At 32.8% G+C, this 27,742-nt stretch overlaps 2 protein-coding genes across 2 annotated transcripts in view; one reads left to right on the top strand and one right to left on the bottom strand.

Annotated features, from left to right (window-relative positions):
- Positions 1-1,256: 1,256 nt before the first annotated feature.
- On the top strand, positions 1,257-2,807 carry LOC127720750 (uncharacterized). The gene has a single exon (XM_052227505.1). It carries the CDS (start codon positions 1,257-1,259, stop codon positions 2,805-2,807), a length of 1,551 nt encoding a protein of 516 aa, XP_052083465.1.
- A 12,665-nt stretch (positions 2,808-15,472) lies between these two features.
- LOC127719369 (E3 ubiquitin-protein ligase MIB2-like) overlaps positions 15,473-27,742 on the bottom strand; it is a 40,272-nt gene continuing 28,002 nt past the window's right edge. Inside the window, exons 18-27 of the mRNA XM_052225471.1 lie at positions 26,949-27,168; positions 26,159-26,253; positions 25,367-25,521; positions 23,965-24,121; positions 23,352-23,515; positions 22,638-22,764; positions 20,835-20,946; positions 19,612-19,700; positions 18,766-18,944; positions 15,473-16,708 (exon numbers count right to left, since the gene is read on the bottom strand). Coding sequence (XP_052081431.1) covers positions 16,525-16,708; positions 18,766-18,944; positions 19,612-19,700; positions 20,835-20,946; positions 22,638-22,764; positions 23,352-23,515; positions 23,965-24,121; positions 25,367-25,521; positions 26,159-26,253; positions 26,949-27,168 — 1,482 coding nt within the window. The 3' untranslated portion in view covers positions 15,473-16,524. The remainder of the gene's footprint in view (positions 16,709-18,765; positions 18,945-19,611; positions 19,701-20,834; positions 20,947-22,637; positions 22,765-23,351; positions 23,516-23,964; positions 24,122-25,366; positions 25,522-26,158; positions 26,254-26,948; positions 27,169-27,742) is intronic.

The raw sequence follows: 27,742 nt of genomic DNA, 5'->3' as shown, positions 1-27,742 counted from the left end.
TAGATATCATCAAAGTAATGGTTAACTTAGAGTTGTATAGTTTCATTAAACTTATGTTACATCATGTAGACTATTCTAAGATTGATTTGACAGAAGCAATGAATTATGCTTGTGTTGTGGGAAAACTAGACACAGTGAAATTGTTGATACAGAATATTGACAAGAAATTATTTGATATGATGGAAGCAATGAATAAAGCTTGTGGGTCGGAAAACCTTGACATGGTAAAATGCTTGATAGAGAATGTTGACAATAAATTATTTGATATGAAGGAAGCAATGAACAATGCCTGTCGGTCGGAAAACCTTGACATAGTGAAATGGTTGATAAAGAATTTTGACAATGAATTATTTGATATGAAGGAAGCAATGAACAATGCCTGTCTTATGGGAAAACTAGACACAGTGAAATGGTTGATAGAGAATTTTGACAATGAATTATTTGATATGAAGGAAGATATTAACAATGTCTGTGGGTCGAAAAATCTTGACGTAGTGAAATGGTTGATAGAGAATTTTGACAATAAATTATTTGATATGAAGGAAGCAATCAAGAATGCCTGTCTTATGGGAAAACTAGACACAGTGAAATGGTTGATACAGAATTTTCACAATAAATCATTTGATATGAAGGAAGCAATGAATAAATCTTATGGATCGAAAAATCTTGACATGGTGAAATGGTTCATAGAAAGTTTTGATAATAAATTATTTGATATGAAGGAAGCAATGAACAATGCTTGGGAGTCGGAACAATTTGGCATAGTGAAATGGTTATTAGAGAATTTTGACAATAAATCATTCGATATGATTGAAGTAATGAACAATGCTTGTGGGTTGCAAAACCATGACGTAGTGAAATGGTTGATAGAGAATTTTGACAATAAATTATTTGATATGAAGGAAGCAATCAAAATTGCCTGTTTTATGGGAAAACTTGACACAGTGAAATGGTTGATAGAGAATGTTGACAATACATTATTTGATATGAAGGAAGCAATGAACAATGCCTGTTGGTCAAAAGACCTTGACATAGTGAAATGGTTGATAGAGAATTTTGACAATAAATCATTTGATCTGAACGAAGCAATGAACAATGCTTGTAGGTCGGAAAACCTTGACATAGTGATATGGTTGATAGATTATTTTGACAATTATTTATTTAATATGATAGAAGCAATGAACAATGCTTGTAGGTCGCCAAACCTTGACGTAGTGAAATGGTTGATAGTGAATATTGACAATAAGTTATTTGATATGAAGGAAGCAATGGACAATGCCTGTATTATGGGAACACTTGACACAGTGCAATGGTTGATAGAGAATGTTGACAATACATTATTTGATATGAAGGAAGCAATGAACAATGCCTGTTGGTCGAAAGACCTTGACATAGTGAAATGGTTGATAGAGAATTTTGACAATAAATCATTTGATCTGAAGGAAGCAATGAACAATGCTTGTATGTCGGAAAACCTTGACATAGTGACATGGTTGATAGATAATTTTGACAATTATTTATTTAATATGATAGAAGCAATGAACAATGCTTGTAGGTCGCCAAACCTTGACGTAGTGAAATGGTTGATGGTGAATATTGACAATAAATTATTTGATATGAAGGAAGCAATGAACAATGCCTGTATTATGGGAACACTTGACACAGTGCAATGGTTGATAGAGAATTTTGACAATTATTTATTTAATATGAAAGAAGCAATGAACAATGCTTGTAGGTCGCCAAACCTTGACGTAGTCAAATGGTTGATAGAGAATTTTGACAATAAATTATTTGATATGAAGGAAGCAATGGACAATGCATGTCTTATGGGAACACTAGACACAGTGAAATGGTTGATAGAGAATTTTGACAAAAAATTGTTTGATTTGAAGGAAGCAATGATTAAAGCTTGTTGGTCGAAAAACCTTGACATAGTGAATTGGTTGATAGAGAGTTTTGACTATAAATTATTTGATATGAAGGAAGCAATGACGAATGCCTGTCTTATGGGAAAACTAGACACAGTGAAATGGTTGATAGAAAACTTTGACAATAAATTATTTGATATGAAGGAAGCAATGAATGAAGCTTGTGGGTCGGAAAACCTTGACATAGTAAAATGGTTGATAGTGAGTTTTGACAATAAATTATTTGATATGATAGAAGCAATGGACAATGCCTGTCTTATGGGTATACTAGACACAGTGAAATGGTTGATAGACAATTTTGACAATAAAGTATTTGATATGACGGAAGCAATGAATAAAGCTTGTTGCTCGAAAAACCTTGACATAGTAAAATGGTTGAAAGAGAGTTTTGACAATAAATTATTTGATATGAAGGAAGCAATGAACAATGCCTGCTGGTCAAAAAACCTTGACATAGTGAAATGGTTGATAGAGAATTTTGACAATAAATCATTTGATATGAAGGAAGCAATGAACAATGCCTGTCGGTCGAAAAATATTGACACAGTGAAATGGTTGATAGAGAATTTTGACAATGAATCATTTGATATGAAGGAAGCAATGAACAATGCCTGCTGGTCAAAAAACCTTGACATAGTGAAATGGTTGATAGAGAATTTTGACAATAAATCATTTGATATGAAGGAAGCAATGAACAATGCCTGTCGGTCGAAAAATATTGACACAGTGAAATGGTTGATAGAGAATTTTGACAATGAATCATTTGATATGAAGGAAGCAATTAATAAAGCTTCTGGGTTGGAAAACCTTGACATAGTGAAATGGTTGATAGAGAATGTTGACAATAAATTATTTGATATGAACACAGCAATGACTTAAGCTTGTAGAGGTAAATTGAGTTCTACAACAATAGAATGATTGTGGAACAATGCCGATCAGGGGTTGTTTGACATGAACGTCGTTATGACTATTGCTTGTAGGTATAACAGAGAAAATATTATTGAATGGCTTTGGAAAAATGTTGATCATTCAAATTTCAGAACAAACGAAGCATTTCCCAATGCATGTTAAATTGAACAACAGCCTATTGTTAGATGGATGATAGAAAACCTGCCGAGGGAATTACTTAATATTTCGAATTCAGTTCACATTGCAGGTTCAGGGAATTCCAGTGACGGGATTATTTTTTAATGCTTTTACAGCATACAAATAATTCTAGCTTAAATATTAATTTGATCATACGTGAAGCTTGTAAGTATGCCAAAAAGGCAATAATTCAACATTTTTTTAACACGACAGACGTCAGAATGATTGATATGAATCAAGCAATGACAACCGTTCTGTCCATTGATGTCAACTCCGATTCATATTCAGACGAACACAGACTATTGAAAGATGAAGAGAAAAGACAATTGGCTAGGACAATTATAACGAAAACAACATTATCTATGCTTAACTCTGACGAATTGATAATAGAAATAAACAAAATAGCTCAATTTGCTTTTGTTGATACGGTCATATAAATATGGTCCAATCAAAATTAGGAATAGCTTGTGAATACGGAAGAGAAAATATTGTCCATTGGGCGGTTAGTAATCTTGACCTAAAAATGATCAATGTAAAAGCCACGATAACTGAATCTTGTAGTTATGGGTGGCTGGACATTGTGAAGAAAATATGAACTAAGGAAAAAAACGCCAAGTTTGATATAAAATCTGCAATGAATGAAGGCTGTTCGTATGGACGACTAGAAATAGTCATACAAAAACCTATTTGTCATCAATGTTGTTATGGAAATATCCTGTAGAAATGGTTGGATCGATAGCGTAAAGTATATCCAAACATTGAACTTAAGTTTATGCAATGTAGCAGTCGCTATAACGGCGTCATCTACCACCGGTAATTAGGAGCTTGTTCAAATATCATTTAAACAATTTGGAAAAGAGCATTTTGATTTTGAAATAGATAGTTTCGTCTTCATAAATGCTGATCTTGCAATTCTGTTATTACAAGAGTTCGATCTTGATATGTTTTATATTCCGAAAATTTTCACAGCTGCATGCATATTTGGATGAATTAATGTTATTATATACATTAAAGACAAAGTGATTATCAACTGTAATGTAAACGATGGGATGGCAAAGGCCTGCGATCAAGGTGAAGATAAAATCGTTACTTATTTGCTACAAGAATTACCACAGAATCGATTTGATTTCCAATCTTCATTACTCGCAGCTTGTGAAAATAGCTGGGATAAAAAAAAAACGCAGCTATACTCTTAAATACTGTTCACCACAATATACTAAGTATTGGAAATAACTTATAATTATTTGTCGAAGCGGTGAGTCTGACATTGGAAGCATAATCTTAAAAAAAGATTTGAATTATATTATAAATATACTGATGTGGTTCTGAAGTGTTTCTCGTTTCTCGTTTTTTATATAGATTAGACCGTTGGTTTTGCTGTTTGAATTGTTTTATACTAGTCTTTTTGGTGCCCTTTATATATAATTATAGCTTGCTGTTCGGTGTGAGCCAATGCTCCGTGTTGAAGGCCGTACTTTGACCTATAATTGTTAACTTTTTACACATTGTGACTTGGATGGAGAGTTGTCTTATTGGCACTCATACCACATCTTTTTATTTCTATGAACAAAGATACGAAAAATGAACAGGTGGTATTACACATCGTAAAAAACACACACAAAACAAAATTGGACAAAAAAAGGTTTTTTTTATTTTTTTTAATATATGATTATTTACTTAACAATACGGCTATTTTAGCTGTTTAGATATGCCAGTACAGAGAGATTAAGTTAATTAGGTATGTCAGTACAGAAAACTTCGGTTAATTAGGTATGCTATATAGTACATATGGGGCCTCGGTGGCCGACTGTTCCAAGTAGTCGAACTACTGTATCACTAGCCTGACAATCTTAATTGACTAGGATTGTCAGTTTTCCTATCGAAGGTCGGCGGTTCTCTCTGGGTACTCCGGCTCCCTCCACAAATAAAAACTTGCCGCCACGAAATAGCACAATAGTGTTGAAAGTGGTAATATACACGAATCAATTAATCAATCAATCATATATAGTAAATATAGTATTAGCTAAGAATGCATGGACGAATTCAGAGTATTAGAAATGCAATTATTGGAAAAAATAAATTTTCAGAAGCGTTCACACTAAGAGTTTAAATTAACTGGATACATAAATCCAAAAAAATACTTATACAATATGTCAAGCGTAATGTTCCATACGTTTGGTTGCACTTTGAAAATATAGACAATGTAATTTCCTATAGGAACCCCTTTTACGGCTAAAACTGTGCCACTTTTATTATAAAGTTTCGTAAAAAAATATATCTTAGAATGGAAAGTTTATATGCACTGCTATTTTTTTTCAAAGGTCAAAACATTGGGCTATGCGGCATATTTTCAACATTTATATGCATCAAACTTCTAAGAGTTTAAACTTATACTAAAATTCTGTACTACACCTCCCTTCACTTTGGGTCTTCCTAGGAATTCAATTTGGCCAGTATCTGTATGTATATCTAGGAATATTATATGTCTCCCCAAAAGAGGCGTGGTTTGTGAAACAGCTGTTTTTACAAAATGCAACCCATATTAATACGCAATACAGTTATTTGTTTTCTACAAGATTGATAATAGGATGTGTTATATAGCTATAACTATAAATGGACAACCCAAAACGTCTGATGTTCTAGTCTTTAATATGTAAAAAGTATTGATATTAAATTTGTCTATGCATAAACAGAGTTTCATACTATTATAATTTAGACAAATTACAAAACAACTGACTAGAGATCTGCACATAGTAGTTTTGTTTTAGAAATTGTTCAGTTTTTCAAAAAAAAATCAATAATTTTTAAAACCATGTTTTTTTAATAACAAAATTAACATCTTGAAATTCCTATTCTTCATTATTTTTTTTCCAATAAAGCGTTTCTTTTGGTCTACGTTGCTATTGACCATTGTCTGATTATCCTCGAGCTATAGTTTTCATTGACCATTGTCTGATTGTCTTTGAACGATAGTTTTTCACTGATTTTGGTATGATTATCTTTGAACTATAGTTTTTCATTGACCATTGCCTGATTATCTTTGACCTATAGTTTTTCAGTGACCATTGTCTGATTCTCTTCGACGTAAAGTTTTCCCTTTTTGACCATTGTCTGATTATCTTCGACCTATAGTTTTATTTTTTACCATTGTCTGTTTATCTTCGATCTATAGTTTTTCATTGACTATTGTCTGATTATCTTTGAACTATAGTTTTTCATTGACCATTGCCTGATTATCTTTGACCTATAGTTTTTTATTGACCATTGTCTGATTATCTTTGATCTATAGTTTTTCAGTGACCATTGTCTGATTCTATGGAACTTAAAGTTTTTAGGCCATTGTCTGATTATCTTTGACCTATAGTTTTTTATTGACCATTGTCTGTTTATCTTCAATCTATAGTTTTTCATTGATCATTGTCTGACTATCTTTGACCTATGTTGATATTGACCATTGTCTGATTATCTATGACCTATTGAACTACTTCACTACTTGGTATGTTCTAACTGTAATAGTTTTTATAGTTGTTATAGTTAAGGAGTTCTCGTGAAATAACTTAACAAATTAAGCTGATTGAACTCTGTTTGATGTTAAATATTTACTTTTCATCAAATTTTAATGAAATGCTTCCTTTGTAATCTTTATAATCAGTGTTGATGATAACTTTATTTCAGTTCTGGAATAGGTCAGATATGTTATTGAATTATTGATTTGTGATGATTGCTTTTTTTTTGTAATGGGTCAGGTACGATGTTGAATTATCGTTTTTTGATCTGCAAGAGGTCTGTTTGAGATGAATGAAAAAAGAACTATTTTTGCGATTTTGTTGATTTGGGTAAATTTGTAAAAGATTTCCTTTTGTAGAAGGAAATTATGAGATACCTTAATTTCCTGGTATACGTTTTATAATTATGTGTGTTATTATGATTATTATGGCATATTTGCAGAGTAAAAAAATTTAACACTAGCATGAATTTCTTTTAGAGGTTTGTCCTTTTATACATTAATGAACTTATTGCTGAAGTGCTGTACAGATTTTTAAATTTATTATAAAAGTACATGTTTTTGTATAGTGACATGGACTTGTTGCGGGATTGTAATTTGTATGCTTATATATATTAAGATATGTTCAGTAGTTTGAATTAGAATAGTACTTGAATTCTTATTTTCCTAAAAGCCAAAAATAAAACGTGATTCTTCCATGCAATATGTTTTTTTAGTGATTTTTACACTTTCTTAAATCCTTGTTATTCTATTTGGCCACTGAACCCTGAACTCTAACGCTGCAAATGTAAGGTATGAAAGATGTCTTTGCTAGTGAGTTTTTAAAATGAAGTTTGCTTATATGATGTATTGAACAATTTTGCACAATGCTTGATGATCGAATGTTAACAAAACACTTTTCAGGAAGCCCAGCAAAATTGAGAACTGACTCAGTTGATGCTGAAAGATAAGCAGTTCATGTTCCACTGGTGGAATCCTTCATATTACTAATGGCGAATCAGTACTCTATGGTCTGTATCATGATCGATACCTTTATGCCGCCCATTCAAATTATTTTTTTATATTCGTTTGTTCTTTTAAATAACTATTTAAACCTTTATCATAATCCGGACCCGGGTAGCATAAATGTTTTGTATTATCGTTAAAATTGTTAGCATAAAATGTTTATTGAATTTCTTTGATTGTTCAATTATAACAAGCTGGTGACATGCCTTGCATCTGTTCACATGAGAAGCTGTATTAAAACTGAGGCCAAATATTGGTTTTTAACTAAACATAATAATTCAAAGATCTGCAATTTTGCGAAGTTTTGACAGAAACTTGTTCAAGTTCCAATATTTAAAAGATTAGTTTTGTCACTTTTCATAATGCAATTGTTTTTGTTTAATTACATTAAATCAATGTCTGTGTTGTCTGTTTATTTTTCGATTATATTGCTTTAAATCAATAAAATGAAATTTTCACATCTTATTTTGTATTTATTTTGATGAAATAGTGTGATGCTTGTTTTGTATGATTACATTAAATCCATGTCTGTGTTGTCTGTTTTTTTTTCGATTTTATTGCTTTAAATCAATAAAATAAAATTTTCACATCTTATTTTGTATTCATTCTGATGAAAAAGCGTGATGCTTATGCTTTGCTTGATCTTTAATTTTATGTTTTGTGTCTTTGAAGGCTGTTAATTGTCTTTTCTGTAGTTTGTCGGTTTTAATTTGTTATGCCATTTTTGTATTTTGATTTAGATTGTCACTTGATATTTACTTACTTTTTTTAAAAAGCATGTTAAGCAGATTTCTTTAAAGAAAAACAAATTCTGGTAGACTTGTTTTAAATGAGAAGCGAAAGTCGAACATATAGTGCACCGCCATGACTGAAAATAAGAAAAAGACCAAACAACAAGCAACAGTACACGAAACACAACATAGGAAACTTACGACTGAACAACAAGAACCCCACAAAAAACCGAGGGGTGATATCAGGTGCTCCGGAAGGGTAAGCAGATCTTGGCCCACATGTGGCACCCGTTGTGTTGCTTGTGTAAGTACAACCCGCTGATACGTCTAATTCGGTAGGTCACATTCATGGATTGTGGTGACGACGATCGCAACAAATCCATCGTCATCTGTGAAACAGATATTCCATAACGGCCAACCAACTAGTGATGGCGTCCGTAAAATTTTCGGATGGATTATTTTAACTTCAACACTTGGAACTCTTTGTTTCATAGATTCCTTGTGATCAGCAACCCCCTATCAAGGAAATAATGATAGAAAACGCAATCCCTGATATGTCGTATCGGTAAATCCCTTTGGGGCTTGTATTTTCCATGTATTGATACCTTTTTGGTTCTCCAAAGTGTTTGTTCTGAAAAAAGCAGGAATGCGAATCAAAAACATGATTTACCTTTACTAATATTAACAATGGGATACTCTTAATTGCTGAAGTTTATCAGTTGAACAATAAACCAATGGTGTTAAAACCCGAGGCCTATCAAGAGGCGATACCACTGTTGAAAGACTGTTAGCCCTGCGGACTGTCTATTGGACAATGCCACTGTTAATGGACTGTTAATCCAAGAAATCAATGAATTCGGGCGGTACACTTCTAGTCTAAGGGCTCGATGTTTTATTTTTTGTAGTGATCGCTGTTTTTTAAATACAAACGTAATGTTGTAAGATTGCCAATGTGACAACTATTAACAAGAAACCGAATGACGAGGATGGAAATGTTGATTTTGTCGGCTGCTGAAATTATTAAGTTTTTACAAAACTTCGGTAGATTTTGACTTTTTCAGCCTTCCATTTTGTGATTACATAGACAATATATATAAAAGTCTTAAGGTTTATGCAACGACTTTTATAATTTTGTTTGTTTTTGCTGTTCAGTCGTTAGACTCCGATATATGTATATAAAAATAAAAATAAACCAGTATTATCCACTAAACTAGGTTCTTCGTCTGCTGTCTCTTGCAAGGGTTCTGGAAAATGGAAACAAACGATGTCTGACTTGCATGCAAATACTGAATACCTAGACTTTTGACAGTCACTACACTGGTACAAATACACCATATTTTGCAATGTGACTTGCAAAACTACAAATACTCCAACAGTATAGATATGGTAAACAGTGTAATGTTGGTGAGTCAGAACAGCCATTTCACAAACGTATGAACGGCTATCGTAGTGACTATGAATGCAAGCCTGACCTTCCTCTCAGTGGACATTTGAGATCTGCTGGCCTCAATAAGGCAGATCTCAATCGACTGGCTATTACCATCATTAACCACAACACTGCTTTGTCTAGGGAAAGAATTTGAATATTTGAAAAAAAAAACGTTGGCACCAAATGGGATTAATGAAAAGGTATAGTTCAAATCGCACTGTGTTAACCACAGCAGTTGGATGTGTTAGTTTCATTTGGTATACATAAATACGCAACCTCTTTTGAAAATACTTCCCCAGCTATGTTTGTCTGTCGTAAAGGATGAAAATGTTACTTACCATGCCGCCACACCAATTTTTCAAATTTTATTTTATACGCTTAACATGTGGGAATATCATAAGAAAATGCCTGTACCAAGTCAGGAATATGACAGTTGTTATCCATTCGTTTGATGTGTTTGAGCTTTTGCCATTTGATTAGGGACTTTCCTTTTTGAATTTTCCTCGGAGTTCAGTATTTTTGTTGATTTAACTTTTTTTGATAAAATTAATTATGTCTTGCAGGAGTTACATGTGATTACTGAAATTCTAGGGGTTACATGAAATCTTTAAATTGACTAGGAATTACACGTATTTCCTGAATTGACCATAGAAAGCGATATAAATACATACGGAATTTTCGGTTTTCAATGCAATTTTTATTTAATTTGTTTTTATTATTTGGCCTTCCAACTGTTTTGAATCGAGCACCACTTGTGAGTCTTGTGCATGTAGACGAAACGCTCGTATGACGTACCAAATTATAAGCCTGATATCTTTGATGAGATATTAATACTTAAGCATGTTAAGACGAGAGATGAAATCTAAACAAAAGCGATCTGGTATCGCCACATAGTCATGGTATTCAAACCCAAGTGATAACTTATGTCAGATCTTATGGGTATTTTTGAAATAGTATATTAAAAATTTGAGGTTGATGTCAGATCTTTGATAGTCTGAGTTTAATTTATTATCTTTGTTTTATTCCGACAGTATGTTGATCTCAAGATGTATTGTGTTGATATATCATTGGTGTGTACCCAAGATATTCTTTTGTTCAAATAAACTTCCAAAATGCATACAAATAAAGAGCGATCAACATGAACCATATATACAATTCATGTGCCTCATGGTAATGGTAAGTAGGTAGTTTCACAATAGTGACATAAGTTGTGTTCTAAATGACAGTCTATCTATAACTGTTTTCGGTGATGAGTTATTAACGCAGGATGAAGGACAAAATTGTGATGACAAATGAAATATACTCGTAGTAATTTGTATTCTACAGCTTCCATTTTAGTTAGTATTGTTTAAATTGTGTTTACGTGTATGTGAGAAATCGTGCAGATTTAGAAACCAAGGAAACGAAAATATTTATTTTTGTACAAACTTGGCTTTCAAACCAGGATCTCCAAGTTTTGAAACTATAAATATGCTTTTCTTACACAAGAACTTCCAATGACAGTCATTCAAGATTTACAAAGCCTTATTTAAAAGATAATGATTTAAGGAAAAAAAAGACTCATAAACACAAGGTATCAAGTTTTGATTTCTAGTAAGATTATAGTTTTTATATCAGAACGAGACTGGCAATCCCAAAGTTAGTGATAGTGTCTGTATGATAAGAGAATTTGCATACATTGAGGCCACAGTAGTTCAAATCTCGTAATCTTCATAATCTATAAAAAAAAAGTATATCAAAAATACAGATCTCATAGGTAATTTCAAAAAGGGGAAGTCTATAAAAACTGACAAAATAAAACGTTATCAATCAACCTATAAACAAAGATAAAAGCAGTTTTGAATCTGGTTGGATTACAAAACTTCACTGATTTAAAGAAATTTTCAATTCCGTTAACAATAAGATTATTCAAGACATAAGAGTGTTAAACAATTATATTGAGAAACCAAAAACAATGTAGCCCCACAGTAAAGATATGATGATGTCAAATGTCAAAATCAAAAGCTCAAACACATCAAGCGAATTGAAAACAATTGTCATATTCCTGACTTGGTTCAGGTATTTCTTTATGTAAAATTTAAAATTTATACAAACACAATGAAATTTTTATAAATAGAGATAAAAATACATGGTATGCTGTGCATATCTTAGTAATTCTGTAGCCAATTTGTTTATAGAAACAGGCAGTACAAGAAGAAGCATATATACCTGCTTCTTGGTATATTCCCAAATCTAAGTCTAATGAATAACTTATTAAAATGTTTACAAGTTCTCCATTCATGTGAATCACTTTAAATTTTGTTTTAGAATGATACTTAAAATCCAATATCATTTTTTTAATTTGAAGCCTTGAAAAATTCTGCCAGGTGTGGTAAATCACAGAATGTATACAAAACCAAATATCTTGTTAAATGTCTTATGTTTTCAAACCAAATATCTTCCGACCGTGTGAGACCTTCATGGGTAGTCCAAAGATCTTTTAGAGTACATACAATATAAGACTCTTTCATCTTGCAATAGTATTAAAACATTTGACTTTTCTACACTTTACACAGTTATTTCCCATTCAAAACTAAAAGACAAATTGAAAGAGTTAGTTCTGCTTTGTTTCATAAAAAAGAATGGCCAACGTAGGTACAAGTACCTCGTCTTAGGGAGGGATACATCCTACTTTGTAAAAAATCACTCTAATTCAAACAAAAAATTTTCTAAAACTGACATTATCAAGATGCTTGATTTCTTGATTGACAACATATTTGTTACGTTTGGAGGACGTGTTTTTCAACAAACAATCGACATTCCCATGGGAACCAACTATGCCCTCTTCTTGTCGACTTGTCCTTTATTCATATGAGGCTGGCTTCATACAGAAACTTCTTAGGAAGAAAGAAATTAAGTTACCAGTGTCCTTTAACTTTACTTTCCGCTATATAGATGATGTTCTCTCACTAAATAATTCAAAATTTGGTGACTATGTTGAACGCATCTATCCCATCGAACTTGAGATAAAGGATACAACAGTTACATTTAAGTCTGCCTTACATCTTGACTTTCGTCTAGAAATTGACAATGAGGGTCGGTTGAAAGTAAAACTTTACGACAAAAGAGATGATTTTAGCTTCCCAATTGTGAACTTTTCATTTCTATGTAGCAACATTTCAGCAGCGCCTGCATAAGGAGTATATATCTCTCAGTTGATATGATATTCCAGGGCTTGTGTTTCCTATCATGATTTCCTTGATAGAGGGTTGCGCTCACAAGAAAGCTATTAAACCAAGATTTTCAAGTTGTGAAGTTGAAATCATCCCTTCGTAAATTTTACGGACGCCATCACGAGTTGGTTAACCGTTATGGAATATCCGTTTCACAGATAATAGCGGATATGTTCCAAATGTCGTAACTACAATCCCGTCCCATTTTCCCCTAATGTGACCTACCGAATTAGACTTATTACCGGGTTTGTACTAACACGACAGGTGCCACATGTGGTGCAGGATCTGATTACCCTTCCAAAGCACTTGAGATCACCCCCAGGTTTTGGTGGAGTTCGTGTTGCTCAGTCTTTAGTTTTCTATGTTGTATTTTGTGTACTGTTGTTTGTCTGTTTGTCCTTTTTATGCCATGGCGTTGTCAGTTTATTTTCGACATGTGGGTTTGAATGTTCCTTTAGTATCTTTCGTCTCTCTTTTACAAAATCATATATTTCTGGTAAACTTAAGAATCATATTATACCTTACGCTGGATAAATTATAAAATGTTCATTACACCGAATGTAGGGTAAATTGCATGTTTATTACATCATAAGTATCATATGTAAATCGAACCAAATTTTGAGGAATTGAGAATGATTATAAAATCAAACATTTTGTGGACAGGATTTGTTTACCCTTTCAGAGCATCTGAGATTTCTCCCGGTTTTTGGTGGGGTTCATATTGCTCTGTTTTTAGTTTTCTATGTTGTGTTTTGTAGATTTTATTTATGTTTTCATTTTTACCATTTCGTTGTCAATTTGTCTGTGACTTATCAGTTTAAAATCTGGTAAATGGCTGAATGTTTTTCAAATCAAATATCTGGTTAATTGTAGAACACTTATCAGACTAAATATTTGGTAAATTGTAGAATGCTTATCAGACCCTGCATGTCTGGTAAATTATAGAATGCTTATTAGACCCAGCATGTCTGGTAAATTGTAGAAGCCTTATTAGACTCAGCATGTCTGGTAAATTGTAGAATGCTTATTAGACCCTGCATGTCTGGTAAATTGTAGAAACCTTATTAGACCCTGCATGTCTGGTAAATTGTAGAATGCTTATTAGACCCAGCATGTCTGGTAAATTGTAGAAGCCTTATTAGACCCTGCATATCTGGTTAATTGTAAAAACCTTATTAGATCCTGCATGTCTAGTAAATTGTAGAATTATTATTAGACCCTGCATGCTTGGTAAATTGTAGAATGCTTATTAGACCCAGCATGTCTGGTAAATTGTAGAAGCCTTATTAGACCCTGCATGTTTGGTAAATTGTAGAAAACTTATTAGACCCTGCATGTTTGCTAAATTGTAGAAACCTCATTAGACCCTGCATGTCTGGTAAATTGAAGAATGCTTATTAGACTCCGCATGTCTGGTAAATTGTAGAATGCTTATTAGACTCCGCATGTCTGGTAAATTGTAGAATGCTTATAAGACCCTGCATGTCTGGTAAATTGTAGAATGCTTATTTGACCCAGCATGTCTGGTAAATTGTAGAAGCCTTATTAGACCCTGCATGTCTGGTAAATTGTAGAATGCTTATTATACCCTGCATGTCTGGTAAATTGTAAAAACCTTATTAGATCCTGCATGTCTGGTTAATTGTAAAATTATTATTAGACCCTGTATGCTTGGTGAATTGTAGAATGCTTATTAGACCCAGCATGTCTGGTAAATTGTAGAAGCCTTATTAGACCCTGCATGTTTGGTAAATTGTAGAAACCTTATTAGACCCTGCATGTCTGCTAAATTGTAGAAACCTCATTAGACCCTGCATGTCTGGTAAATTGTAGAATGCTTATTAGACCTTGCATGTCTGATAAATTATAGAAACCTTATTAGACCCTGCATGTCTGGTAAATTGTAGAATGCTTATAAGACCCCTGCATGCCTGGTAAATTGTAGAATGTTTAAAAGACCCAGCATGTCTGGTAAATTGTAGAAACCTTATTAGATCCTGCATGTCTGGTAAATTGTAGAATGTTTATTAGACCCAGAATGTCTGATTAATTGTAGAATGCTTTTTAGACCCAATGTCTGGTAAATTGTAGAATTCATTATTAGACCTAATGTCTAGTAAATTGTAGAATGTTCATTAGACCTTATGTCTGGTAAATTGTAGAATTCATTATTAGACCTAATGTTTGGTAAATTGTAGAATGTTCATTAGACCTTATGTCTGGTAAATTGTAGAATTCATTATTAGACCTAATGTCTGGTAAATTCTAGAATTCATTATTAGACCTGATGTCTGGTAAATTGTAGAATTCATTATTAGACCTAATGTCTGGTAAATTGTAGAATTCATTATTAGACCTAATGTCTGGTAAATTGTAGAATTCATTATTAGACCTAATGTCTGGTAAATTGTTGAATTCATTATTAGACCTAATGTCTGGTAGATTGTAGAATTCATTATTAGACCTAATGTCTGGTAAATTGTAGAATTCAATATTAGACCTAATGTCTGGTAAATTGTTGAATGATCGAAAGACCAAATATTTGTGACACTGGTAGAATTAACAACTAAATAAGATTTATATAACACTTTTATTTGCATTCATAGAATATCATAACCATATACAATTTAACTCATACTGCTACCTGCAAAGAGGTACAAATTGATACAAGTAACATTTACTCTGTAGAGCTTTTAACCAACAAAATTTAAAAGATCAGTAAACTGCAATGTATAAAAAAGCATTTAATAATGTACAATAATGTCATTAAAAGTGTTGCCTCTGAAGTCTAACTGTTTTCACTGAATTCTACTTTTCTTAAAGTGTACGATACGAATAAGAGGAGATTTTGGGTATGGATGATCAAGACCAACAACATCAAAAAGAGACATCTTCAGAGAGATAAGAAATGATATGCCATCAAAATTGTACCAATTACATAAAAGCATTTTTATCATCCCTTCATGACCAAAATCTTTATTTTCAACATAAAAATACTTTTGTCCAATATAGAAATATTTTCTAGAGTTGCAGTATAAGGGGAATAATCATACAATGTTTTGATTTTATATTTTACTAACAATAAGCACAAAAATAGATCAGAAATATTCAGCAATGCTGTAATTCCTTTCTGTTTCTATTATAGTTCCAACTATTACATTTATATTTCAATTCAATTTTCTTCTTCAATAAACACAATGCACTGATGAAAGAACCAATTCAAAGGACCAATGCAATGCACCAATACAAAGGACCAATACAAAGGACCAATACAATGCACCAATACAAAGGACCAATACAAAGGACCAATACAAAGGACCAATACAATGCACCAATACAAAGGACCAATACAAAGGACCAATACAATGCACCAATACAAAGGACCAATACAAAGGACCAATACAATGCACCAATACAAAGGACTAATACAACAACTTAATTACTTTGTGCAGTCTCAGCAAGCTTGTAAAAGACATTGCTTCCATCCATAACACAACATCATTTGTCAATTTTACCAATTTGTCATTTTTACATATTATGCCACAGAATAAATAGTTAGAAAAAAAAATTACTCAATTTCAATCAGATTGACTCAAAACAACAAATTTTTCACCACAGTTCTGAAAGATTACTTCCTCTTGAGTTTTGTGGATGACTGTATACTTTTACCACAGTTAGGGCATCGTTTGAACTTAGGATTGAAACATCCATTACAAAGAGAACATCCACACGGCTGTACCACAAATACAGCATACACCTCGTTACCTTCTTCTTCACACAAGGGACATAACTGGTGCTGTTCTCTACTCGATCTACAATAAGATATAATTTTAATGATCACAATAACTAAATCATTTCAACATTCCACGGTCTCTTCCTTCTTGTCCTTGTTGTAATATCTAAGTCCTATCTGCAATTAAGGTCACCAGCTCACTGAAGCAAAATCCTGTCTTGGCACGTCACCTTCTCCTTGTCGCACTGTTGTAATACCTATGCATTTTGTACCTTAATTCAAAAGTCATATTTCTTATAAGGTCATTTTTTTCTGGTTTGGAGGGTGACCTTGATATACAGTTTTTACTGTATATTTTTACTTTTTTTTCTATGTGTGATTATAGTTAGTTGTTCAATTGTTTGGTCAGCAGTATATATGTAGGACTCACATCCATGGCGGGTTCCAGATCCATGGCAGATTCCAAATGGTAAATATGATGTCATGCCATCTTAAATCTATAGCAGATTTTTTAAAATCCAATTTTATGACAATTTTTCTAATGATCTAATCAATGGCGGATTTTCTAGTTTCCAAATCTATGACATGATATGAATGTGGCACCCGTACCAATGTCCAAAGGTAACGAAAAAGGCAGTAGTAAGTTAAAGTCAGTATTAGAAAAACAGATTAGGAGTACGACGACGGAAGCATATTCATAACTATTTGTGAAATGGAGCTTCCAAAATCTTGATGGCGACCATAACATTTCTTAAGTGAGGAAATCATATACACTGAAACAAACTTTAGAAGTGAAATGATGTACCCCAGGAGAATTAGCATTTCTTCCTTTGTGCATGGAACCTGTTCAACCCAGTCATTCAACCATTAGTCAAAATGAAAGTCTTTTAACAAACCAAAATGCAGTTTGAATAAAAAGAATTAAACAATTTGCCTTTTTACATAATATTTATTTGGGCGTTAATAAATCTTTTTTTACTGATAACGATTTAATAAATATTCGCTTCTAAAAACAGTGGTGCCTTTATTCATTGCCTGATTAGGACAGTATTACACATATTGTCCCTCCTCTGGATAAAAGACAAAATCTTCTTGTAAACAACCAAGAGGGAAAAGTGTTTCCCTGTGTATTTGTTTGTAAAACTCTGCGAGTCCCGGGTAATATGACATTATATAATTATGACGCTATAGTTTACACTTTTCCCCAGACAATTATGTTTTTTCAAAATCTGCAATAGATTTGGAGAAAACAAAAACTGCCATAGATTTATGATTTGTATGGCGTTTGTGACATCATATTTGCCATAGATTTGAAATCTGCCATAGATATGGAACCCACCATAGATTTGAGTTCTACATATATAAAATATAAAGGGTCTTTTAATTTCAATATTATAATGTTTACTACTGATTTGAAATATGCAGAGGCATTTTATTGCCCTTCTCCTGAAAAAAGCTGTTTCAAAGAAAAAGTATAAATAAAAGCTTATAACATAATTCAGCAGACTATTTTGATTCCTAAAATTGAAACTGTAAAAATATGATACAATGTTTTTTTTTTTTTTTTTTTTGGATGTTTTGTTTAAAAAATAATGTGAAGTATTCATTCTTTATTTTACAATCCCATATCTATAGGAAATTTAATTTGTTTCATATTAATACTAAAACAAGTTTTCCAGTAAGAAGTTATTTTGACTCCTCTGAGTTACCACATGTTGTAATATGTGATCAAAATTTAGTTTTGTAATATTTCAACATTTATAATAAACTCAATAGTTTAATGTTGAAGTCATCATGAGGAAACCAAGGCCATTATGAAGTAACTGTTGACTCAGAGATATGTCTCGCCTGTATTTTTTTTATATTAAAACACAAATGTTGAAATTAAAATAGCAATACCTTCACATGTAAATTGTGCAAAATATTCAAAGTCAATGAAACATGACTAAAGGTACAGGGCCAAATAATGCTGATACAACTGCATAACAAATATCATAAGTGGTTATCCTTGAACTGACCTAATCATAAACATTAACTAATTGTTGACGCCACTGGCTTAGTAACCTAAGTCTCACTTTTTGACTCCATCAAGGAGAGACAAAAATGGTATCTTACAATCTATATTTAATTGCATACCTTAAAACTATTATAGCAGTAAATTCTTCTTTCAATTTCTCTGCAGAAGGCAGTTCCTGCGGTAGTTTTCCGTTGTTATTTTTAACAGTGTAGGACACACCTTTATTGACTAAGAGTTCTGCCAGGTCTAGTTGTTGCTTTATTTGTTTGTCATTTTCTCGAAGGTTTGATCTCTGAATCTGTTAATACAAATGAATCAATTATTTATAAACAGAGTATATTGCCGTTCGAAAATTTTATGCCTGAGGTATTTTTCATTAAAATCCTGCTTTAATAATAAAAGAAATTCCTAAATGTGGAAAGCAAACAATTTATATCATAAATGTTGAACAGATGTATTTTTATATAATAATCAAGTCTTTGTTCCAGTAGTACAAATAATTCTAATGATTTCTTATTAATCTTTAATAATATATGATTTAAATTTTTTACATGTGTTATAGATACATAAAATACTGGCATACTCCCTCAAATTTCCCCATACTTATTTCTGTAATTTCCATGACTTGTGGTAGACCACTCAAATATAACCTCCTCTTTATTGTCACACCCCCTCAAATTTTCCCCCATACTTACTTCAGTAATTTCCATGACTTAGGGGTGGACCACTCAAATATAACCTCCCCTTTCTTGTCACACCCTGTCAATCTTCCCCCATACTTACTTCAGTAATTTCCATGACTTAGGGGTGGACCACTCAAATAATAACCTCCCCTTTCTTGTCACACCCTGTCAATCTTTCCCCCATACTTACTTCAGTAATCTCCATGACTTGTGCCACGTGGACCACTCAAATATAATCTCCCCTTTATTGTCACACCCCCTCAAATTTTCCCCCATACTTACTTCAGTAATTTCCATGACTTGTGGTGGACCACTCAGACATAAATGTAAGGCGTTGTTACCATCACTGTCCCTGATATCAATCTGGCAATCTTTGGAAATAAAAACAATGTTTGTATTAAAATAATGTTGTCAACAAAACTGTCAAACCTCATAAAATATTTAGTTTTTAATAAGTGAAAACAAGTTTAACTAATCAATTAATTATTATGTCAAAATAATTTAATTTTGGATGTAACGCGTCTACTGATTGGCTGACGTTGTTATGTTTATCAGCTCATAGACATTATTTTGTCATGTGACTATGACGTCATCAACGTTTTTTCATGGTTTACTCCGGTTTAAAATGGAATTTAGAATTAATTTATAAGAAATGACTGTAATATTTTTTCTGTCTATTCGAAATAACATAAAAAATGTGGTGCACACTTTAAAATAACCCACTACGCGGGTTATTCAGTGTGCACCACATTTTTTATGTTATTTCTTCATAGACAGAAAAAATATTACAGTCATTCCTTAAATATATATTTTAAAAGAGAGGCGAAAGATATGAAAGGGATATTCAAACTCATAATGAAAACAAACTGACAATGCCATAGAATAAATAGATAAACAACAGTATACAAAACACAACATAGACGAATAAAGAAGGAACAACAAACCCACCAATAATGGAGGGTGATCTCAGATGCTCCGGAAATAATTATTCACTATTTTACAATCACCAAAGCAAAACTTTCTCCCAAGACTATTACCTGACTATACATGCATTATATCTCACTGAAAACATCCAATACGGTTACTTTGATGCCATTTTAATCTATCTAATACACATTTTGCACCGTGGTACTCATGAAAACTATTTTACGATTTGATCCTTGAAACATAGTAAATTTCAATAAAATCTTGTTGCCCTATTTGAGCACCACATGATTTTTTTTACCATGTAACTGACTTTCAGCCAAATGAGATTGGATGCATTTGCACAACCGTGACAGCAAAATATTTCACTTGTGTTGTTCCAGAATTAATACATATAAATGATAGTGACTAATATAAAAATAGGGAATTGTGAATGAAGCAATTCTCCACCAGAGTCCAATTGACTTGGATGTAAGCACCTATAGGTCATTGTACAGCCTTCAACAATGAGCAAAACCAAAACCAATTATTACTATATAATTCAGACCCTTAGAACAATAATAATTCAAAAGTAAACTTACTGTATTTTTCACTCAGTAAAATATCTGCTGTTTTTCTGCTGCCATAGAAACAAGCAATCAACAGAGCTGTCTGACCTTTGTCTCTTGTCCTAGCATCAATGTTTATACCAGGCTGGAAAAATAAGTATAAAAATCATAAGATGTGGTATGATTGCCAATGAAACAACTTTCCACCATAGTGTGTTATGATATTTCTCCACTCGAGACAGTTAAATCTTAATATCTAAAGCGTGAGGCTTGCCGACCTTTAATGAATAATTAAAATTTAACTGATGTTGGTTTCTCTAATGTTTACTAGACTTTATATAAACAAAGTTTATCCTTCCTTTGCAAAGATTTGCAGAAAGTTGTGTTCTTTTTATGTGACGTCATCAGGCATGATCGCCTTTTTTCATGGCGTCACAATAAAAATTCAGAAGAAACCAAGAAAATTTGATGTCATAACTGAATCTGACCGATCATTTGCTGAGAACAAAGTTTCCTCTAGAGATGAGAAATATTTTTCTCACACCGATTGAGAATTTTTTATTTGATGTGTAAAAAGCATGAAAATTAGAGAAAAGCCCATACCCTATAGTCAGCTATAGAAGGCCCTGACATGAAAAATATGAAACTATTCATTTGAGAAAACTAACAGCCTAATTTATAACATAACAATGTACAAATAAAACAAATGAACCAACGACAATCACTGAACTACAGGCTCCTGACATGGAACAGGCACATAAGGAATGTGGAAAATAAGATATTCTTTTCACATCCGAAGGGTTATTTACAGTGTTCTTTGGTATTCTCTGTCTTTTATTCAAATGACACCAAAACAAGATAAGTCAAAACAGACTCACTTAGTAGTAACCACTTAAACAAACCATGTCCAGAGAAATCACTGAAAAAAAAAAAACAAAAACCTTTATCTTCAGAGATACCAGATTTATAATTTGGTGTGCCAGACCCAGTTCCATTAACAAAAGACAATGGCACTTGAATCAAAACAATAGCAAGGCCAAATCAAATACAACGCTGAAAAGCATTGAAAATCAAAACATTAAAAAAGGTTTTGCCAAATACAGCTAAGCTATTGGCCATCTTGCCTGGGGGGAGAATAGCTTAATGATCTACCAATAAACATATCTTATCCATGAGATAACTGACAACTTGATAATGGTCCATACATTCCTGGTCCAGTAGATATTGCACGACTTGATGGTGGTCCATACATACCTGGTCCAGTGGATATTGCACGACTTGATTGTGGTCCATACATACCTGGTCCAGGAGATATTGCACGACTTGATGATGGTCTATACATACCTGATCAAGAGATATTGCACGACTTGAAGGTGGTCCATACATACCTGATCAAGAGATATTGCACGACTTGATGGTTGTCCATACATACCTGATCCAGGAGATATTGCACGACTTGATGGTGGGCCATACATACCTGATCAAGAGATATTTCACAACTTGATGGTGGTCCATACATACCTAGTCCAGCAGATACTGCATGACTTGATGGTGGTCCATACATACCTGGTCCAGTAGATATTGCACGACTTGATGGTGGTCCATACATACCTGGTCCAGGAGATATTGCACGACTTGATGGTGGTCCATACATACCTGGTCCAGTAGATATTGCACGACTTGATGGTGGTCCATACATACCTGGTCCAGGAGATATTGCACGACTTGATGGTGGTCCATACATACCTGGTCCAGGAGATATTGCACGACTTGATGGTGGTCCATACATACCTGATCCAGGAGATATTGCACAACTGGATGGTGGTCCATACATACCTGGTCCAGTAGATATTGCACGACTTGATGATGGTCCATACATGATGCCAGGTGTAAAGGTGTGTACCCATCACTCTTCTCCTTATTGAGTAACTTTCTGTCCTTCTTTAAGAGATTTTTTACTGCTCTGTTGATAAAAGTCAAATATAATTAATCAAGAGATGATTATCAACAAAACAGGAATAGCTTTTTAAGAGTTCTCAAACAAACAAAACTTAAAAAGAGAAGGTATTATAAAGCCACTTTTTTGGCCACTTGAATTTGATAATCAAAAAGTATTGTAAGGCCACTTTTTTGGCCCCTTGAATTTGAAAATCAAAAATTATTATAAATCTACTGAATAACATCCTTCAGATGACCATAAGTCATTAGTCTGTAATTTTTTTTATTTTGTCATACATAATTGCATTAGGGCCTCAAACTTCTTACATTTTCTTAGAAACATGTGATTAACATTCATACATGGTCATCATGTGTAAGAATATAAATAAGTATTTGGTTAACCATAAGTTATTGATCAATAAATCTGTAAACACATCACACAGTAGAGCATGCTAACATGAAGGTTGACATTTAATTTCAGGAAGATCAGATTTGTAGTTCCAAAGAAAAGTGTGACAAACATTTAACGGCACAGACCAACGAAAGGACGGACGAACAGACATAAAACAATTTACCCAGCTCTTTCATGGCATATGTATAGTTATCTCTTACCCTAAATCTCCCTTCCTGGCAGCAATATGGATTGGAGAAAATCCATTTTTATTTTCAAAGTTCAAGTCAATTCCTGGCCAATCTAGTATCACATCTAACATCTCTGTACTATCTCCCTGTTGTCTTACTATAGCATCTACTACAGGACTATCTCCTAGGGCATCCTATAATAACAAAAATATGACATCTAATATTATTGTAACAAATCCCCTTGTTCTTAAAATGCATCTTAAAAAAAAACACAAAAAAAAACCGAAGCTATGATATTTGATGAATTGCTTCTATCTTATACAACTAATTAAAGATATTTTTAATTTTAGCATTCATTCAACATATACAGGTATTCTAAATCAAATCTTTATTTTATTGTAAAACGTAAAATAACAAAAATACCGAACTCCAAGGAAAATTCAAATCGGAAAGTAATTTTCCAGTATAGAAATAATACAATCAAGAACATTCATCAAAAGACATGGGTGAAAGTAAAGAAGGTGCAAATAATCCAGACATCTGGAAAAGGTCAACATTTTATTTGAACAATATAGGAGCAAAAAATGGCCAAATCCTGAAAACTTAAAAATTCTGATAATTGTTCATGCTGTAACAGCTATACCTTTTTATTAATATCACATTTATGTTTCCTTAGGACACGAAGCGTGGCTACATCTCTGTTTTGTACAGCCAGATGAACAGCTGACTGTCTGTGGTCATTTACAGCATCCTTATTCACATTGTAACTTAACAGTAATTCTACACAATCAGAATGTTTTCTGAAAAAGAAGAAAGATGTTTAATAAATACCTAAAGTTCTGACGATTTTTTAAGGTTAAACATAAGAGTGTGATATATAAAACTTGAAATGTTAAAATATCACACTTTACATTCAACTTGTAAATATGAGTAATAAAATTTTACCAACTTGCTTCAATCAATACTATATGACAAAAATGCATAGTTGGCTCATTCATTGCCACCCTCACTCTCCCATTAATAAAGCTATGGTAGGATTTATGAGAACCCAAACAATGCTTTGGAATATAGGGCATGCAAAATGTAATTAGTTACTGAAAGTTTTGTGAAATCTTTATTGAAATCTAGTCAATGGTTAGGGAGGCATTGCAGATACAAGATGCCTAACTATTTCCAAAAAATATAACACATTGAAATATTTCAGGTGAGCAGAAAAATTCCAAGATGTTCCCCCAAAATATTGGTCCGTTGATAGGTTTGCATACAGAATATCTGTATGACAGATGACATGGATATATTTCTATTTGATGTAGTCATAATCATGTCCTCCTGTCCTCATGTATGTTCTATCACCAGATACGGACTTTGTTATGTTAGGGTACACTTGACAGCAATATGTGGCAAGAGGCTGTCAGATTGACAGCAAATCGGATTTTCCTGCTCGAAAATGATATTTACAAATCTGGACCCCCAAACAGGATCAAGTGAAAAAAAAAGATTTTTTGTAGGGTTCAGAAAAGGTTAAGGCCAAAATCAATCTAAGTATCACTTTTCGCTATTAAAAGGTCTACAACTCAACAACCACATAAGCTAAAATCGTGAAAATTGAAAATTCATTTAGTCACAGGAAACAACATATCTAAATTTGAAATGATTTCTTCAAATTGTTTTCAAGTTATTGCAAGGACACTGGTTGGCAGCCGCCCGCCCGGCCACCCACCCAACCGCCTGACAGCCGTACATCACCAAATTAATAACCAATATTTTCCTATGGAAATGCAGTTAAAAATTGAAAACAACAGATAATATATTTCATGCGTCTGAAGCAATTTTTTGATTTACCTTCATCAGGAACACTCAAAGACGAATATTTGAGTTGAGGAGCTATATGACCTAAAAAGACACACAAAAAATAGCTAAATCCATCTAAGGTCAACTTTGCCCGAGGGAGTTGAAACCTTAGTTTCTTATCAATTTCTAAATTTATTAACGGATAAATTCAGAAAGGTTTGTTATAAATTATGAGCATATGTATTGATACTAACTTTTTGACGGCGATTTGTAGCGGTGTACTTTTAGTCCCATCGTCTCCTTCCTCCAGAGCCTGTGATCCAGCATACTTTAACAAGGCTTTCAGTACTCCAGCAGACCCATTCTTACAGGCTGTATAAATGGGATGGAAATTAGCTTGACCACTCACCTAAAACAGATGTACAAATATGTAATAAAGATAGCGGAACCTTTAGTTCAAGGATCATCTTTCTGGTAGGCTGACAAGTCTTCATACTTCATATTAAATAAACTTGTTCAGAAAGACTCCATAGTATCCAATTTCATCCATTTTGTAAAAAAAGCAATGGAAATCTTATAGATTTTCTTAGAGACTAAACATTTTGATTTTTATCATTTCGTTAAAATAGCTTTATATGCTTAAAAAAACATAAAACAGTATGCTTAAAGAAACACAAAACGGTCAAATTATATATCAACAGTTGAAATCTCCAGTGAAAAATATAAAATTTACGGACATCCATTGGTAATTTTACTGACTCAAAATGAGTTTACCTGGTGACGCGTATATAGTAAACATGGATATTGAATTAGTAAACAGTTGTTTCCCCTATTTTCATTCCTTAAGATCAAAAGGATATTGAAGACTAAAAAGCAACATCCATTGCCTTTTTCCTTTTAAAATTAAAAAAATTTAGGACTAAAGTCTTAACTAATACTGGATCATCTTCGATTGATTGATTGATTATTGCTTGCTTAAAGTCCAGTGTGGAGTTTCCTTAATAAAAAGACCCAGAATATGCTATTAACTGTGAATAGTAACTTACAAGTTCTCGTTTCTTTTCCATCGTAGGTTCTTGGTTCAAATGTATTAACACATCATCTTCCATGTCTTGTTCTACTGCAGCCTTGAAATCTGTACCTATCATACAATCAACAAATATTTACCATTCATATGTGACAGACATGTTACTGATATTTCATTTATTGTAAATTCCGCAGTATAAGTTGATATCTTTTTTCAGAAAGTTACCAGAGACATCTTATACTCTGGTTCAACTTATGAGAGACTTTATTTCTGAAATCCGGTTCAAATTATAAATAATTCAGAAATTTTTGTGTGCATTCATTATTATGATGGTTGAACAATATATTGACACAAATGTGAGATTAATTATTGTAATTTCTGGAAATGCTGCTAACAAATAATGCTATCAAAATTTAAAGTGAAAGTTTTTATTTTGGCATAACTTATCCCGTTGCAATTCTTGCCAAAATAAAAACATTGAAAAAATTTCTGAATTTACAGTATACATTTTACAATCAGGTGTAAAATCAGTTTCTCTCATGATTTTAAACCCTATGTTGGCAAAGCTTATCTGGTCTGCAAAAACAGATGTGTTCTTGGTAAAAAAATTGTGATGTCATGTTCTAGTGAGGGTGTAAGCAAGAATGTAAGAAAAGGAAAAGAAATTACCATAGAACAGAGCTTGTGTAACCTTCATTTAATCATGGCATATGACTTGTGAAAAATTCTTCACATGGAATAAGACTCATACAAACTTTCAATCTCTTAAATGAAGGAGAACTCCACTTCTGGACCCCCTTTATACATACTTGGATTCCTGTTATCAGGAGGGGGTTCAGGTTTAGGTTCTTGTCTTGGTTCAGGTTTAGGTTCAGGTCTTGGTTCAGGCCTACTGCTAGTCATAAAGTCTGCTGGTCCCTCAGTTTTAGTCAAGCATTCAGGGTTAAAGGTCAAGGACACTTCACCAAACTTGACCTTGACATCACCATCTACATTGACACTTTTTACTTGTCCTTTCTTTCCTAAAGACTGAAAATACATAAAACTATATTGCACCTTACATAATTTAAGAAATGTGGGATTTTTTTATCGTACAGCATTTATGCAAAAAGATTGATTGTTGTTTGCTTAGCGTCCTGTGGCAAATATTTCATGCATGCAAAAAGAGAACCTCACCTACCTTTTTTGTCATATATTTCATATAATAACACTTCAATCTCTCTGTGGTGGGGATTAGCAGCTGAGACATACAGTACCCCACCCATTTCATATATTTTGAATTGTAAAAACACATATCCTATTTGACAAAAAATACACCTAAAGCTTTCATGATTACCCCCTATTTCTTAGAGATATAAATAGATTTGACAAACATCTGATGTGATTATGAATGTGATTTTTATTGCTGCATCTGTGAAAACTATTGAAACCTGATTAGTTTCAGATTCTATAATTCCAGTGGCTCATCTCTACCACTCATCCCTACCACTCATTTAACATACAAATAGAGTTTTTTCTTTTGCAAAATAACTTAAAATAACAACTTAACTTTTCATTTAACAAATTTTGTGATTTAACATTCATTTAACAATACATATAAACA

Source organism: Mytilus californianus, unplaced genomic scaffold, assembly GCF_021869535.1.
Source record: "Mytilus californianus isolate M0D057914Y unplaced genomic scaffold, xbMytCali1.0.p SCAF_11, whole genome shotgun sequence".
NCBI classification, from domain to species: Eukaryota; Metazoa; Mollusca; class Bivalvia; order Mytilida; family Mytilidae; genus Mytilus; species Mytilus californianus.
Note: the sequence above shows the minus strand (reverse complement) of the source record. Positions and strands in the feature narration are given on the sequence as shown.